This window comes from Notothenia coriiceps, unplaced genomic scaffold, assembly GCF_000735185.1.
Source record: "Notothenia coriiceps isolate Sejong01 unplaced genomic scaffold, NC01 NC01_scaffold00022840, whole genome shotgun sequence".
In the NCBI taxonomy this organism is placed as follows: Eukaryota; Metazoa; Chordata; class Actinopteri; order Perciformes; family Nototheniidae; genus Notothenia; species Notothenia coriiceps.
In genome coordinates, this window is record NW_011355541.1 from 103,027 (window position 1) to 118,016 (window position 14,990).

General features: G+C 41.0%; 1 protein-coding gene across 1 annotated transcript in view; it reads right to left on the minus strand.

Moving 5' to 3' along the window:
* Positions 1–7,186: 7,186 nt before the first annotated feature.
* igsf9a (immunoglobulin superfamily, member 9a) overlaps positions 7,187–14,990 on the minus strand; it is a 52,568-nt gene continuing 44,764 nt past the window's right edge. The window contains 8 exon segments of the mRNA XM_010781159.1: positions 7,187–7,742; positions 8,598–8,671; positions 9,111–11,312; positions 11,622–11,658; positions 12,035–12,134; positions 12,136–12,206; positions 13,304–13,388; positions 13,736–13,944. Coding sequence (XP_010779461.1) covers positions 7,606–7,742; positions 8,598–8,671; positions 9,111–11,312; positions 11,622–11,658; positions 12,035–12,134; positions 12,136–12,206; positions 13,304–13,388; positions 13,736–13,944 — 2,915 coding nt within the window. The 3' untranslated portion in view covers positions 7,187–7,605.

The window sequence follows — 14,990 nt, forward strand, 5'->3', positions numbered from 1 at the left end:
CAATACAAAAGAAAAAAAGTCATTCTTTCCCCTGATGCTATTATTCCACACTCAGCTGGGAGGCTTTCGCTGCAGTAATTAACTTTGCTGACATGTTGTGAATTCTCGCTTCTCAGTGCTGGATGTGCAGATAGACTGATTGAAAAACTCCCATTAAGGTTCCCATCTTTAAATTATCCAACTCCCGCCATATTTCTACGGAAATATAGCTGATAATCACACTAATTTTACACTTGGCAGGAGATAATAGTCGCGGCTTATCGTGGGCAACAAGCGCTAATTGCCATGCCCGGAAAAAAGTAAGAAAGAAAATACCTGTTGGAGTACTATGAAATAATTATGTCGGCAAGGTTAAATGAAATATAAACACCTCAATCACAGCGGAAAGCAATATGGAAATGTTACATTTGAGCGGTGAATAACTAATTAGGTGTGAATTTGTTGTTGTGACCCCTCAAGATGTTAAATTCAATGTACCGTACAATGTTGTTATTTTGTACGGTGACCGACAGATGCAAAAACAAAAACACAAATGTGCCAAAACACACAAGAAACGTTTTTACCAACATGAAAACCCATGCGCATCATTTACAAAACATTCACCAACTTGACGGAACATGCGCAGCGTTTATGGACGACTTTATATTCGCTGAATGTCAAGATTGTGTTTGTGTTTTGAGCTTCTTGCAGGGTTTTTTATTTGCAGTGTTCCATTAATGCGCATGTTCAGTCAAGTTGGTAAATGTTTTCTAAATGCCACACATGTGTTGTCCAGTTGGTAAACATGTTTTCTTATTTGAATGTGATTTGGCACATTGGTGTTCTTATAGTTGCATGTTTTGAAGCGTTCCTCCCAATAGATATGTTTTGGGCCCTTGTCCTGGTATGCACCTGTCGTCCGCCATATATTTGCTTGATAAAAATCAAACAAACACATAATTTCTAATATATTAAAATTGTATGTTAGTACCATAAATGGTCCAAAAACACATTTGATATTATATGAAACTGAAAATCAGCAAATCCTAATTAATGATACGGCTTTGCTGCTTTTCAATAAATTAACCGACTAATCGTTACAATTTCTATCACTATTTTGCTTTCTCGCTTTCTGTCGATGAACTTTTGGACTGGTTGAACTTGTGGATTTCTGTGTTTCAACTTAATAATGCACATAATCAGGGAACTCTCTCTCTGTGAATGACATGTCAAAGCAAAGCTTCCACTGAAGAGGAAAAAACATTGTGAACTTTTAATTGCGTTTGCCTTCACGACTGAATGACTTCACCATAATGGAAGTAATTTAAATACTGGGAAAGCTTGACTTGGAAATTTAGCTTGAAATCAACATTTTGAATGATATATGTTTTTTGTTGGTCAACAAATGCCATATGGTAAAGAAAGACAAAAAAAAATTTTCAAAGTTTAATTTAGTAGTTTTAATTTGGAAAACTATAAAAACAATTATTTTTTCCAAACAGGTGTGTACACTAATTTTGCATCCACTTAATTACTTTTACCAATTAATATTCAAATTCTTCATCAATTTGCTCCCCGTCTCATTCTTTGATAAATTCCAGGAGTAAAAAGCTAATTAATCTACTGGCTATAGTAAAGGCCAATCAATATCTACACTAAGTCCCTCCTTAGCCTATTGTTTTTTACAAGCAATATGTAAATATGCAAAATCCAACCACACTCTGCAAGCTTTTTCTTGGGAACTTTTTTCAAAGTCACAGTCTTGATATTTTCATTAAATCAAACCCCTTTTTTTCATTTCAATAATGGTCGGATTTTTAAGTGGAAGCTATTTTCCCATTACCTCTCTGATTAACTGGTTTTCATTGTTAGAGGCAAGGCCATTGGAAAAGTCTTCACATCCATTATAATTCAAAAGAAACTATTCATATGCAAGTCACTGTTTTTAATTGTATCGCATTGACAACACGGGGCTGTATGGAGATACTGCTAATGCAAACCAAACATTTCATACAACAGCATGATGCTTCAAATTGAAAGTTTTTAATTGGAAAAACAAGGGTTGGCATTTATTGTAAAGCAGCCATAGTTAGAGCAAAGTAATTTAGGTGTTGAAAATAAATCTACAAAACAAGGCAATAGGCATTTTCAGCCAGCAGCTAATAAGCAGATCTCTTTGCTACAAGGACATGTGTTGCACATTTTCAGTTCAACTTGTTCTATTTTGATATGGTGTAACTGCAGAAAATGTAATTTCCACCTGGGATTAAGACATTTTGATTTATTAAGGGACGCCATGAAGTTTAGTATCTGCCTTAGGGTTAGCCCTGTTAACCCTTGTTGGTAACCCTGTTATCATAAAAAACCAGGACTGAAATGTCATAATCCATAGTTTGTCTAATGCATACATTACTCTAATATAGTACTCCATGAGGTAACTGGGAATAAAGGTTTAAAGAAAACAAATTTTCACTTCAAACCATCAGCGCCTGAAACATCTGTGTCAAAGATCAACACAACAAACATCAAAAGCGATATATAGCATCATACCTCCAGACTTATTCGCTTTCTCTATACAAAGCTGAATCGAGCTGTCATTGTGTCACGAAAACCATTCGAAAAGGAATCGAGGGATGAAATGAACTAATAATATCACTTCAAAAACAACCTCTCACTTGCTTGATGGCAGGATTGAGCCAAGAAGAAAGCCTGAATGTCAATTAACACGCCGCTGAAAAATTCACACAATGCACACGTTGCGGTAAAAACAGAAACTGTCAAAGGCAAACTGATTTGTCGTCTGAATGCCACGAGTCTTTGCCTTTGAAATGAGCAGGGTGGCACTCACAGTCATTACCGCTCTCAGCAAAACTGTACTCTGCCAACACAGAAAGAAGTGTGTGTGTGTGTGTGTGTGTGTGTGTGTGTGTGTGTGTGTGTGTGTGTGTGTGTGTGTGTGTGTGTGTGTGTGTGTGTGTGTGTGTGCCGACCCCTCATCTCTGATGCCCAAGTGACATACAAGTCTAAACAAATGGAATGGCAGAGGGTTACCTCCATTACCTCCGATCATGTTCTATAATCTAGTTTAATTGGAAGCTGATTCAACTATTCCTTGAGCTCTGAAAGGCACAGAGTGTGCTTCAAACTACACATGAATACAAATAAAATGATCATTAATATCTGATAATTACCACTTTCGATACTGCTTACATTAGATATTGTCAAAAGTTGGTGTTTCAGGTAGTTCGGTCCGGCTTGGGAACCGAAGAGTCACCGGTACAAATCCCAGGACAGACCAAATGTGAAGAATGGGCTGCATGGTACAAATACTTATAAGGGTATAAATGTAACTGTGTACGGTGCGGTCATCATGAACATGTGTGTGACAAATGAAGAGGAATTCATTAGAATCATCCCCTATCGAATCAGGTCTGGTTTTTGACTAGTGAGAAGAAGACTGTCTATTTTTTTTTTTAGTTACTTCAATAATGTTCACCTGCCACCTCCCAAAGAGTCACCCAGGAACCGACTGAGAGAGTTTCTTTGAGTTCAGAGTCAACCTGGCTCTGAGTGAGAAATAAATTGACGGGAAAGTGTGTCTCTGTGTATTTACGGCGCAGTGAGGCTTGGTGCTTGTGAACGACTCAGTGGGTGTGCTTTGTGTTCCTGGGTTACTTCACTGAACAAGAGTCTGTTGCTGAGCAGGGGCTCTCACTTTTTCCTCTCTTCAGGGGGGCTTTGCTCAACGAGAGTCACATTGAACAAGAGAGTAGATGAATGCTGACAGATTTGTCCAAATGCAGGTCACGGTAAAAAAAGAGATCACAACAAGACTCCTACTAAGGATAACGGCCCGTCCACACAGCGGCTTTGGAAAAAGCTTGCCGGCGGGCGTGTCTGAAGCTCGACCAACAACCAATCACATGAATCTCCCTCCCCTGACACACAAGCAGCGGTTTGATTGGCTAGAGCTTGTACTGGCATATTTTTTTGATTGGCTGACGCTTCCACCGAAAGCTTCAGAAGCTTCAAAAGTTGAACATTGCTCAACTTTTGCAGCCTGGAAGAAGCTTCCAACGCCGCTGTGTGAAGACGGGCCGTAAGTGTCAACAACGGTCTTAACAACAATTGCATTCAACAAGTCTGAAAAGGGATTTGCACTGAACGTTTCTCAACAAGAGTCACACCGAAAAAGAGTTTAAGTGAGAATGAGGCTGACGGGGAAGTCCTCATGAGTTAAACTAGAGTCCAATCAAGATTTGTGCTTCAGAAGAGTCTCAACCAGGGTCTGAACAACGATCACACAGAACTACTTTGAAGGAGTCGCGATGACCGTTTCTCAATAAGAGTTGCGCTGAACAAGAGTATACTCAAGAGTTTTGCTCTTTGAAAGAGTTGTTCTGATCGAATGAGACTAAACAAGGCTTTTGCTCAATGAGTCCTAACAAGAGTCGCATTTTAAGTCTCAATGTGCGCCGCTTAACAGTCTAAACGCTGACAGATGAGTCTAAATAAGAGTTGCACTAATGAAGACTTTTGCTTCACCTCAAATAAGACCTTAGCTGAGCGATTCCCACGAGGGTCACAGTAAATAGGAGTCTCAAACAACTTACATTTGAATCAGAAAGTTCACATTTCTATCTTTGGTGGGTTTTTTGGTCATTATCATTATTTAATTTTCAACTAATTCGAAGGACACTGCCACCAACTCACTACTTGAGGAAGAAAGGAACACTTTTGAATGTGTAGGAATATTAAAAGTAAAATCTGAATAGAGTTCAAAATTCAAATAAATATTGGTATTTTTCTGGTAAAAAATTGAGGAAATGACCATATAGTTGTTGGATTTTTCAGAAAAACATGTACTTGCCATCTGATGATTTTAAAATATTTAAATCACATCGTTGATTTGAATTATTAGTCTCCAGTCTGCAGAATTGCACAGCACATTGACATTAACAGTTACTCAGTCATTATGGTAAGTTGCCAAGGATGAGCAACATATATTTAGACTTTAGAATTTGACATTTATTTTCTTCAGACAATAATTTGTTTCAAGTTTGAACAGTGGCATCCTGGCATTTACAAATAATTGATTTGCTGCTTGATAATCGTGATAAAAGCATACTTTATTTAAAGCTAATTCCACTAAATAAGAGAAAAAGCTGGCAGAATAACATTCAGGTTCTTCCCTGATTGATTCCACTATTAAGGTTATCAAACGCAGGCAGAAATATTTATTAAAATAGATATTATATCGAGTTTATGTCAAAAAAATAAAATAAATGCACACAGTATTTGATGTATTGCAAGCACAATATTTAGATTTGTGGGCAAAAAAGTAGTGCTGACTACAAATCCCCAGAGCATCGCATGGTGGTTTGATGATTTACCGAGTACAATATGTGTACAACTGAAAATGAAAATGTCCTAAAGTGAAACATTGATGTGCAGTAAATGTAGCCTCTATGAGTGAATTTCAATTATAGGATGGATACCCCACCATGCATTGGTACGCTGTGGAGCTCTGAGTTAATTATTTGGTTGACTAATGTGAAGGCCTTAAGCTAGAGCAGCAAGCAAAACCCAATTTTCATTTTTCTTTCATTGTTGAACAAGAAAAGAGAGCATGAGCGTGATCCTCTCAGCAGGTTTTGGGCAGTGGTGGCAGGTTTTACACCAGGATAGTTGCTAGTTTCATCCACAGAACTAACAAGAACAGACTGAATCGACATTGGAAAGTAGAGCTTGGTCAGATAAATGGTTTTAAATGCGTTAAATCTTCTGATATCAATATATAACACAGGTTACATAGCACATATACAGTGTATACCCAATCAAACCAGAAATTCATTTGTGCTTCTTACTCTTGAAGAAAGTCTAAGCAGCCTGTTCAGTCAACAATAATCAAACCTGACTCATGGATGTACAAAGATAACTGTTTTCAGTATTGGAGGCTGTCCCTGTTTATTCTGTCAGAGTTGCTCGATGTCGCACAAAGAAAAAAACTGCTTTGTTTAGCCAGATTAGTAACTTCTATTGAGCAATAGAACAAGGGCTCCAGTGTTTCTTAACCTTGCATCCGAATAAAGGGATCTATGCAGTAAATGACTGTGCTGTATAAAGAGAACTGGATACAGGTTTTGAGGCACTGTTCATTTCTACCGAAGTTACTGAGTACGACTCAATGTAAGCCAACAGCAAAAAGCATTTTTAGGCCCAATTGGGTGACTGACACAGAAGTTGTATTACAACCATTTGGCCACTATAAAAATGTGTCTTGACAGGAAGTTGATTATGCCGAAGAAAACGCAATGATTTAACTATAGGGCTATTAACTAGTCATTCTGGGAGGTTGATGCACCTTAAAAAAAATGGTCTGCTGTTTTACAGACGACAAAGGTTGGTTTACAACTGAACCGATGCTATATGTACAATTGGTTTCAAAGCCTGTCATTAACCATGTATCCAGTTCTCTTTATACGAGTATGAGTTGCAATGTGGGTACCAGACCAGTGGACACGGTTCGCCACTGGTAAGACCAGTGGCGAACGAACCGTGTCTATTACAACTGGACCTTCTGTAGACACACACACCCCCCGCCGTAAATCTTAATTCAGCTTTTTTTGTAATATTACAAGGCAATTTCATTGTAAGTCGATGAAAAAAAAAAAAGTATGTTGAAAAGTCTGGGACGTGTTCACTACCTGGTTCCACTTAGCAGCACCTCAGTTTTCTCCCATGTGTCAATGATAACATTTAGGTGTGTGTGAAACAGGCTGGGGCTCATCGAGTGGATGAATTGGCCTTTTGTAAATGTAAGTCGTAAGAAAAAAAAAAAGCTAATTTCCCTTTCTGTCCATAAAATAATCAACAAGGACCCTCAAAGTTTACCTCATCTTCTTCAATTACCAAACATAATTAAAGGTCTTGCATCGCTGAACGAAGAGATGCCTGGAGAGAAAAGTAAGGCTTTTATACACGGTGAAGATTCCAAAATGCATTTTCTTAAAAAGGCAAAAGAAAGCAGATAATGATCTCTGATGGGAATCCGTATTATCATGAAAGTACCAGTGTAGCAGAATTTCTTATTCTATTTATCTTACTTATTTTTTGGCATTTCACGAGCAGCTAATGTTGATCTCAAATGTGATTGATGTCATCAAGAAACGTAATCATCCCCAGCCTGAGTCACTTGATGATAACTGAGACTGTTTTTGTCCCTTGTGTGGCCACTGACTCATCCCTGGATGATGAATGCATATCAAACCACACGAAGAAAAATCCATCGGCACGGCAAAAAGCTTTCACATTGGCAGATTGGCAGACTGTCTCAAAAGAAAATGCCAGGAGCTTGATGGTGGACGGTCACAAAGAAAACTAACTTTTTTTTTTTTGTGTCTCCAATTATTTTTCCTGAGACGTGTTTTGTTGAAAACCCTTATATTCTGAGTGTGTAACAAAGAAACCAAGCAGAATAGCCCTCTAAACTGCTTTTGTTGTCCTTTTTTTATGTGAATTCAATTGATTAGACAAAAACTCACTTTCTGCCACATTTTTTTCATCATCTCTTGATGGAAAAAGTGAAAGGACACACCAGGTGAGAGGAGCCGTAGGCGGGCGATGTCAGAACAGCACGGTGTCTGGTTCAGATTCAGCGGAGCGACTGCTTTGATGCCCCAGGAGTGCCTTAGTGGAGCACTGCATTCTGGGAAGGCTACAGAACGTTGCAGGCTTCAGTATCTTCAACGGAGGGAGCAGGTCTGCGGGTAAAGAGAAATTATCTTTGAGTTCTCCTGATGCATCTTGTTAAGATTTATTTCTCTCATGCCTGAACTCCCACAGATTAATACTCTCAGAGGTTAAGGGTTGAATATTCAATACTTGCTTCTGAAATGTTGGTTATCTTGCAAGGTTAATTCAAAAGAGTGAAAACATGTCCGACCTTTGTGGTAATGTATTCTTTAAGCCCAGTTACAAATGTCACCTGGATCCGATAAAACATTGCTAAGTGTTTCAGTAATGGCCTGATAAATGTTCTCTCTACTAAGCATGCCACACTACGACTAAAAGCCACATAATTAAAGTCTACTGGTCTTGTATACAAAAATTCAACAAAATCATGGCATTTCGATGGTTAATGGTTGAAGTGATACTTTCGACATACTTTTTTTTCTTGTTAATCAGACACTTTTATGCCTCACGGTACTTTGCCATGGCGTATTTTTAAACTGCCACACCTGTACCCGCCGTATTTCCCCCCAAATAAACTTTTTAATTGGATATCTTTCTATTTTTGAGATGAGGGACTTGTGCGAAGGTATTTATGATGTATCGGTTTATGCTATCTGGAAAGCAAAGTGCCTTTCTAGCACATTTCATTTCCTAAATCTTCTTCATCCACTAAGAAACATGTCATCCTCTAAGATTAAACGCTGAGGATTTGCCACTAAACTGGAGACACCGTTTAGATGAATAGAGATTAAATCCATATCCATCACCCAGCATATAATTTAGTTTCACTTACAGCATTGATTTATGAAGTAGGTATTTCTCACCAGTGTTCATACAAAAACATAACCTGCATATTATCGACGAGAAAAATCAAAATTCCTCACCCTCGTGGTCTCCAGGCTGAGAGCAGAAATCAGAAGCATCCCACTCATAATTCTCATCAACTGAGGCTTTTCTCCTGGAGAGGTCACAAAACAACACTTAGCATACAAACACAGCTGGGGTGTTTACTGCAGGCATGGATGAACCCTTTAAAACACAGCTTATGAATGGCTCAATAAAACTATAACAGTGTTTACATGCATATCACTTAGTCTGTTTGTTAATTAATAACGTTTTATATTGTTGTGAAATTCCTTTAATCTTTATTTCTAACATAAATTGACACTTGTTCAACCATAACTTTTATAATTATATTTGACACCAACAATTCAAACAAAAACGATTAAGTCCGTTTCTTTGTAAATCTGTTGAAAATGACCTTGTGTTTGGCTTTGTTTCCTTTAAAAAAGAGACTTAACTTGAAAGCTTCATAATAACAACAAGCGACAAATGCAGCGCTACAAGCATTAACCCCCGCATTTTCTTCTACAAAACATTCTCATTGTTCTGGATACCTTTTGTTCAGCTCCAGTATGTGACTGTCCTCTGCGTGCCCCCGGCCCTCCTGTATAGTCTCAGGTGAGCTGGGGAGGGTTGGTGAAAGCTGACAGAGGGAAAGACGTCTGTTAGCCGGCTCCATGCTGCCTCGTCCGCTGCTTGCGTAACTGCAGTAGCTTCCTCCTGAGTCTGGCCCACCTTCATAGCCCCCAGCCTCCACTTCCAGTGCCTCTTGATAATTATCAACGGGTGGTAAACATCTGGACGCCTCCTTCCTCGCCTCCAAGGAACCCTCTGTGTCCTTAATGGCCTCCCGGTAGTCCATAGGCCATTTGGCAGGAAATATGGACGCCTCTCTTCTTGGCTCGTAGTGGTGAGGCACGCCTGCTCTGCTCCTTGGAGATAAAGCGTCCTCAGCCGGAAGTGACTGGCGGGCAGCTTGGGTAGCAGAAGGAGAATTCACAGGAGATACAGAGATATTCCTGATCGTAGAGCTCTGGGGTTTCGAGACCAGAGTGTCTGGCCGACAGGAACAGTTCTCTTGGCTGAGAGAGTCTACCCACGCATCGGGAGTCAGGAACCTGCTCTCTTTACGTCTCCGTGAGTCGAGGCTCTGACTTCGCCTCTTAGAGTCCAAGAGTTTGGAGCGTTGGGCCGCATCTCTCCAGGGTTCTGGGGTTCGCGGAGAAGCCCTGATTGTACCGTCCAAAAAAGAAGGACTGCGGCAAGTAAAGCTCTTACTCGCATCTTCGTGCCTACTTCTATGAGTCAGGGAGTGCCCTCTCTGCACGTGAGATGCGATTCTTTCGTGCAGCATGGGCTTTGCAGGCCGCGTCACACACAGTTCCAACTCTGGCTCATCCACACTCATCTCCACACACACTTCTTCACGATCGGGCTCGGGGAATTCTACCTCCGCTTCTGAAGGGTCTGGCACCCCGTCGAGAACCAAATGACATTTTTCTGTATATTTGCTGCGATGGAAAGATGGCGTTGAAAAGCTTCCATGGCTGAGATTGTTCCGTCTCCCTGCCTCAGAGCATGAATCATTCGTTTGCATTTTTAAGACTGTGGATTGTGGTGAATATTCACAGCCCTCGGGTGCTGCCTCAATACTTTCATGTCTCTTGTGCTTTGAGGAGATAAGGGGGAGAGTTAATCTGCCTGCCTCCTCAGACCAAAGGGGGGCCTGTTTGGTGAAGGGTGGAGCAGCGTGATGGTTTCCGGATTGAAAACAAGAGGGATTCCCGGGGGAAGACGTTCTGAAACAAGTCTGGGTCAGATGAGGAGGAGGAGAGACACGTTGACGGGGGTCCCAATGCACAGAGGATGAAGAGAAAGGGCTCTGTGGCAGAGAAAACCTGTCTTTGCCGCCCTGGGGGTATCTGTGGGGCAAGGTGCTGCTCTTATATTCCCACAGAAGTTCATTACCATCCGCCTCTCTCCCTTCCATATCCGAATACTCCCTCTTCATCTCTCTCATGGAGCCTCTTTCCAGCGTGTACCTCTGGAGCTCCATCTCCAGCTCCTCTCTCTCCTGAGCCAGCTTCAAGCAGCGACTCAAGTTCCCTCTCTCGCGCTCGTGCTCCATTTGGAGAACCAGAGAACTGGCGGTGGTCGTTGGCTGACCGAAGCCTTTTCGGATATGCGGGAGAACTGGAAACGTGGGAGTTATTCGTCTTTCTTGATGAGAAATGGTGGCCAAACTACTGCTTGAGCACAAGCTGCTTAAGTCGGGATCGGGGGTATAGCGGTGATGACTGGGTAGGCTCTTGGACATTTCGTACATTTGGTTTGCACGATTGGCTTGTGCTGGTGCAAAAGGCGGGAGGTCAACAGAGAGCACAAACGCTGGCCGCCTCCTGTCTTCCCTCTCCGAGTGCAGCGACAAAGACCGTCGGACTTTAGCTTGGTTGTAACTTCTTCTTTTCTGGTCGTGAAAGTTCGCTGCGTCATTGTCGTACGATAGGAGTGCGAAACGGCCATCTGGACCGCGAGAGATCATCTCGATTGGCGGAGAAACGGGAAAAGAATGTGTCCGAGTCAGGCGGCCTCGGGTGTAGTTGGACTGGAATTGCTTCTGCTGATGATGATTCTCAGAGCTCAAGGAGGAACTGTCAGTCTGCGAGAAGGACGAGGAGGTGGTGGGATACAGTATGTTGGCCGGGAGTAGGCTTTTCTTCAACACACTGTCTGGACTGCCAGTGCCTGAAGTCTTTCTGTGGGAGAGAGAAAGAGGTGGAGGGAGGGGTGAAAGAAATGTTTTTTTTGGGAAAAAACGGAGGAGTAAGAGGGAGAGAAATAGCGAGCGAGAAAAATAAGATTGAGAGTGAAAGAGGGGGCGGGAGGGATGTAGACAGAGCGGGACCAAAACAGCAGCAGCAGCAATAGAGGACGATGAAGAAGAAAAATATCTGAAAAAGAAAATCACTTAAAGTGGTGGCATTTTCCACATTTTGTTTCTAGGGGAAGCAGAGGGAAAGGTCGATGGGAGACGTTATATAATGAAATGATAAAGGGGTACTTACATTGATGGGGGGCATTTATAAATGGCAGAAGGGGGCTCTGAAAGGGAGGGAGAGGGGTGAGATGACTCATTAAGATGCAACCACACTGACTATGAAGTAAAAACACAATCATTCCTTATAAGAGCACATTAAAGAGTACCGGAGGCCCCGAGGCTTGACCAAAAAGTTAATTACACTCACATTTATCAGCATCTAATGAGAAATTACCCTAATAAGCAAGTAATGTAAATGACATCGATAACTTTTATAACTGGATGGACGAGCCAAAATTCATGCACTGGGGTTTGATTTATATAATGGATTGAAAGTGCCTTCAATATTTTATTGAATAAATGATGATATTCATGATGCAGTTCATCAAAGTGAGTGTCTGCTGAGTCTCTGGGGCGGGAGGGGGAGGGGGGGCGTTTTACCATCCTTCTTCTTTCTGCGCCGGGCGTCCCTCTTGTGGCTGATGAAGCAGGCGGACCCCAGCAGCAAGACGAGTGCCAAACACATGAAGCCCACCCCCCCCCAGCACGCCGGCCAGAAGAGGCTCCGGGACGTACTCTAGGAGCTGGGATGTGGCGGGGTAGATCTCCATCCCTGTGGACATTTCATCAGGGATAGTGTTCGAGAAAAAGTCAAAGCAAGCCAAGTGTTACCGTAGTGTCAGCAAATAATGTGAACGAAATACAAACTCATTCAATTAAAGAGCTGTTGATGGCTGTAGTAGTAGTGGATAATAAGACAATACAAATGAGTAAGATGCCAAGATATCATTATTCCCTTTCATCAAATATATTATCTCTTATTTAATAACATTCTATAAAATGTTAATGAAAGCAATAAAGATAAGTTAAAAGTGCAGATATATTTATTGCCATTATAAAATATATATATTTAAAAATACATGTATTTAATTTATAATTTTTAATGTTATTAAATTAAATTAATTAAAGAATAAATATGTCAGTATACATGTTTAGGCATCTTAGGTTTTGCTCAAATAAAAAATAATAAAGTAAATTATTTAACATTGTTAACATAACAAAACTTTACATTGTTCCAAATATCATTAATTGATCATCTAGACATTATTTAAATTATTTTTAAGAACATAAATATATTTATATGGTCTTTTTTATCAAATCCTCAACATCAAAAACAAAGAGAAAGAAATGAAACATTGCATTTAGTTTGGCATTTCTAGTTTTAAATTAATCTAATTGCCAATCTACATACATGATAACCATTATCAGCTGATCCTAAATCGACTTGACTGTTATGAATTTTCTCAGTGAGAGTTATGTTAAACAGTAATCAAACCATGTCTCTGATTGCTGAGTTCTCCTCCTGCAGAACCAGTGGGAATTGTAAATGCCTCAGTTTGATATCTCAGTAGCGTATCTAATGAAACATTCATTTCCCATTCACATAAGAAACAGAAAAGACCAGTATATTCCCTCCCCAACTCTATTTAGAAGTTATTAGTGGAGTTATTTCTATCATTCAGGTCTCTAATGGGCAGCGTTCCCCTGGAGGCTTGCTCTAATTTCGGTCCAACGCTGGTAACAAAGGGGGGGAAAATAAAGAAAAAGAGCGACAAGAATTGGAAAAGTAGACTGAGAGAGGATGATGGGGTTGAAACTGAGGGGTGGGGTGAGAATGCGAAGGGGGCAAGGTTGCTTTCGAACACCTACCCATGGTGGAGACATTGACTGATGGACTGGGCTCACTCAGCAACTCCCCGCGACGAGATAGCAGCCGCAGCTCGTACACGCAGTCCTGACACACACACACACACACACACACACACACACACACACACACACACACACACACAGTGGGGAGGACAGAGGATGAAACCACACTTTGTCAACACGGGGACTGTGCCTGCAATGCTAATGAAGTTCATTTGAATTTGTGTAGGCCTATATACGAGAGGGGAGAAGAAACGGCAGCGGAGGCATATTGAAAGATGACAGAGAAGTGATGGCTGCCATGTAGTCTGCATAATTGAGAGTCTCCAAAAATAAAAAAGGCATAGATGTACTCTACAGCCTATAAAAACAAATCTCCAAGGCATTCAACAAGTGGCGTGGACTGATTAGTCTCAGAGGGAGGCTTGTTACCTTGAGCAGACCCGGAACGACTACCTCGCTAACGTTGGCGTCGATGTCCTCGTCCAAGTAGAACCACTCGCCTTGTTCGATGCGTGATTGGAGGAGGAATCCTGTGATCGGAGGTTGAGGAAGGGACCATCTCAGCACGACACCTGCTGAGCTCTGATTAGCTGTCAGCGACGCGGGGGGCTTCAGTTTGCTTCTCCTCAGCGGAGGATCTGATGCAGGAGAAGAAAAAAAACCTTCAGTTGATCAGCCAGGTATATATACACTCGAGCGGGAAAATGTTATTACTGTGGAGGAAATTGCTACTGCCACAGATGTTCCACCTTGAGAGTGTGAGAGGAGTAGGGTTGGGGCTGATGTTAGTTATTTAGAGTCTGTTATGTGATGTTTGGGCCACAATAACCTCAACATGAATATTTGATAGCAGCCTTTGGTTGAGTATGGCACAGACATGCAAAAGGCCATGTCTCGAACATCGGAACAAAATACTGGTATTTAGCCTCTTTCTGGCTGTTGTAATTGTGGGTCTCAATCATTTAATTTAGCCTCTTCTGTATTCCCTTTAAAGTGGTGTTGTGTCTCTTGGAAGCCATTTTGTGTCTTTTCGAAGTCGTCTTTTGTCTCTGTTGTGATTGTTGTTGTCTTTGTAGTTGTTTTGTGTATTTTTCTAGTTGCTTTGTGTCTCTTTGAAGTGGTTTTGTGTCTCTTTGAAGGCGGGTTCTTTTTTCTGTCTTTTCATATTTTTCATTGGTCTTTGTAGCCGTTTCCATCTCTGTAGTTTTGGTGTGGGCAGTTCTTAGTGGTCTTTTTACGTTTCTTGGGTGTTCATTTTGAGTCTCTTATCTGTCAGAATGTGTCTCGGAGTAATATTTAATTGAAAGTCAGAGGGAGGCCTGACACTTTTGTCTCCTTAGCCTGTGCCAGATAGGTCTGTCATACCATGATAAAATCACAAAGGTTGATAAACTCTAAATAAAGATTACTTATTGTGTTCTATTTTCGGGGTTCCAACAACTAAACTTGACAAGATCAGCTCGATTATTTCCAAACTATGGCCCTATTCCTTTCTGGAAAAACAATTTTTTTTTGAGTGGGTTGCATCTTCAAAGTTTTTTCCATGACTTCCCAGGATATAATCTCTCGGTCGGGAAGCACACTTTGTTCCCAGCGGCAAAATTCTTCAAACTTTGGCATCCACTGCCCTGGCAGACTCTGCACAAACATTTCAAACAGCGCAAACATTTGATCACCCCTGGAA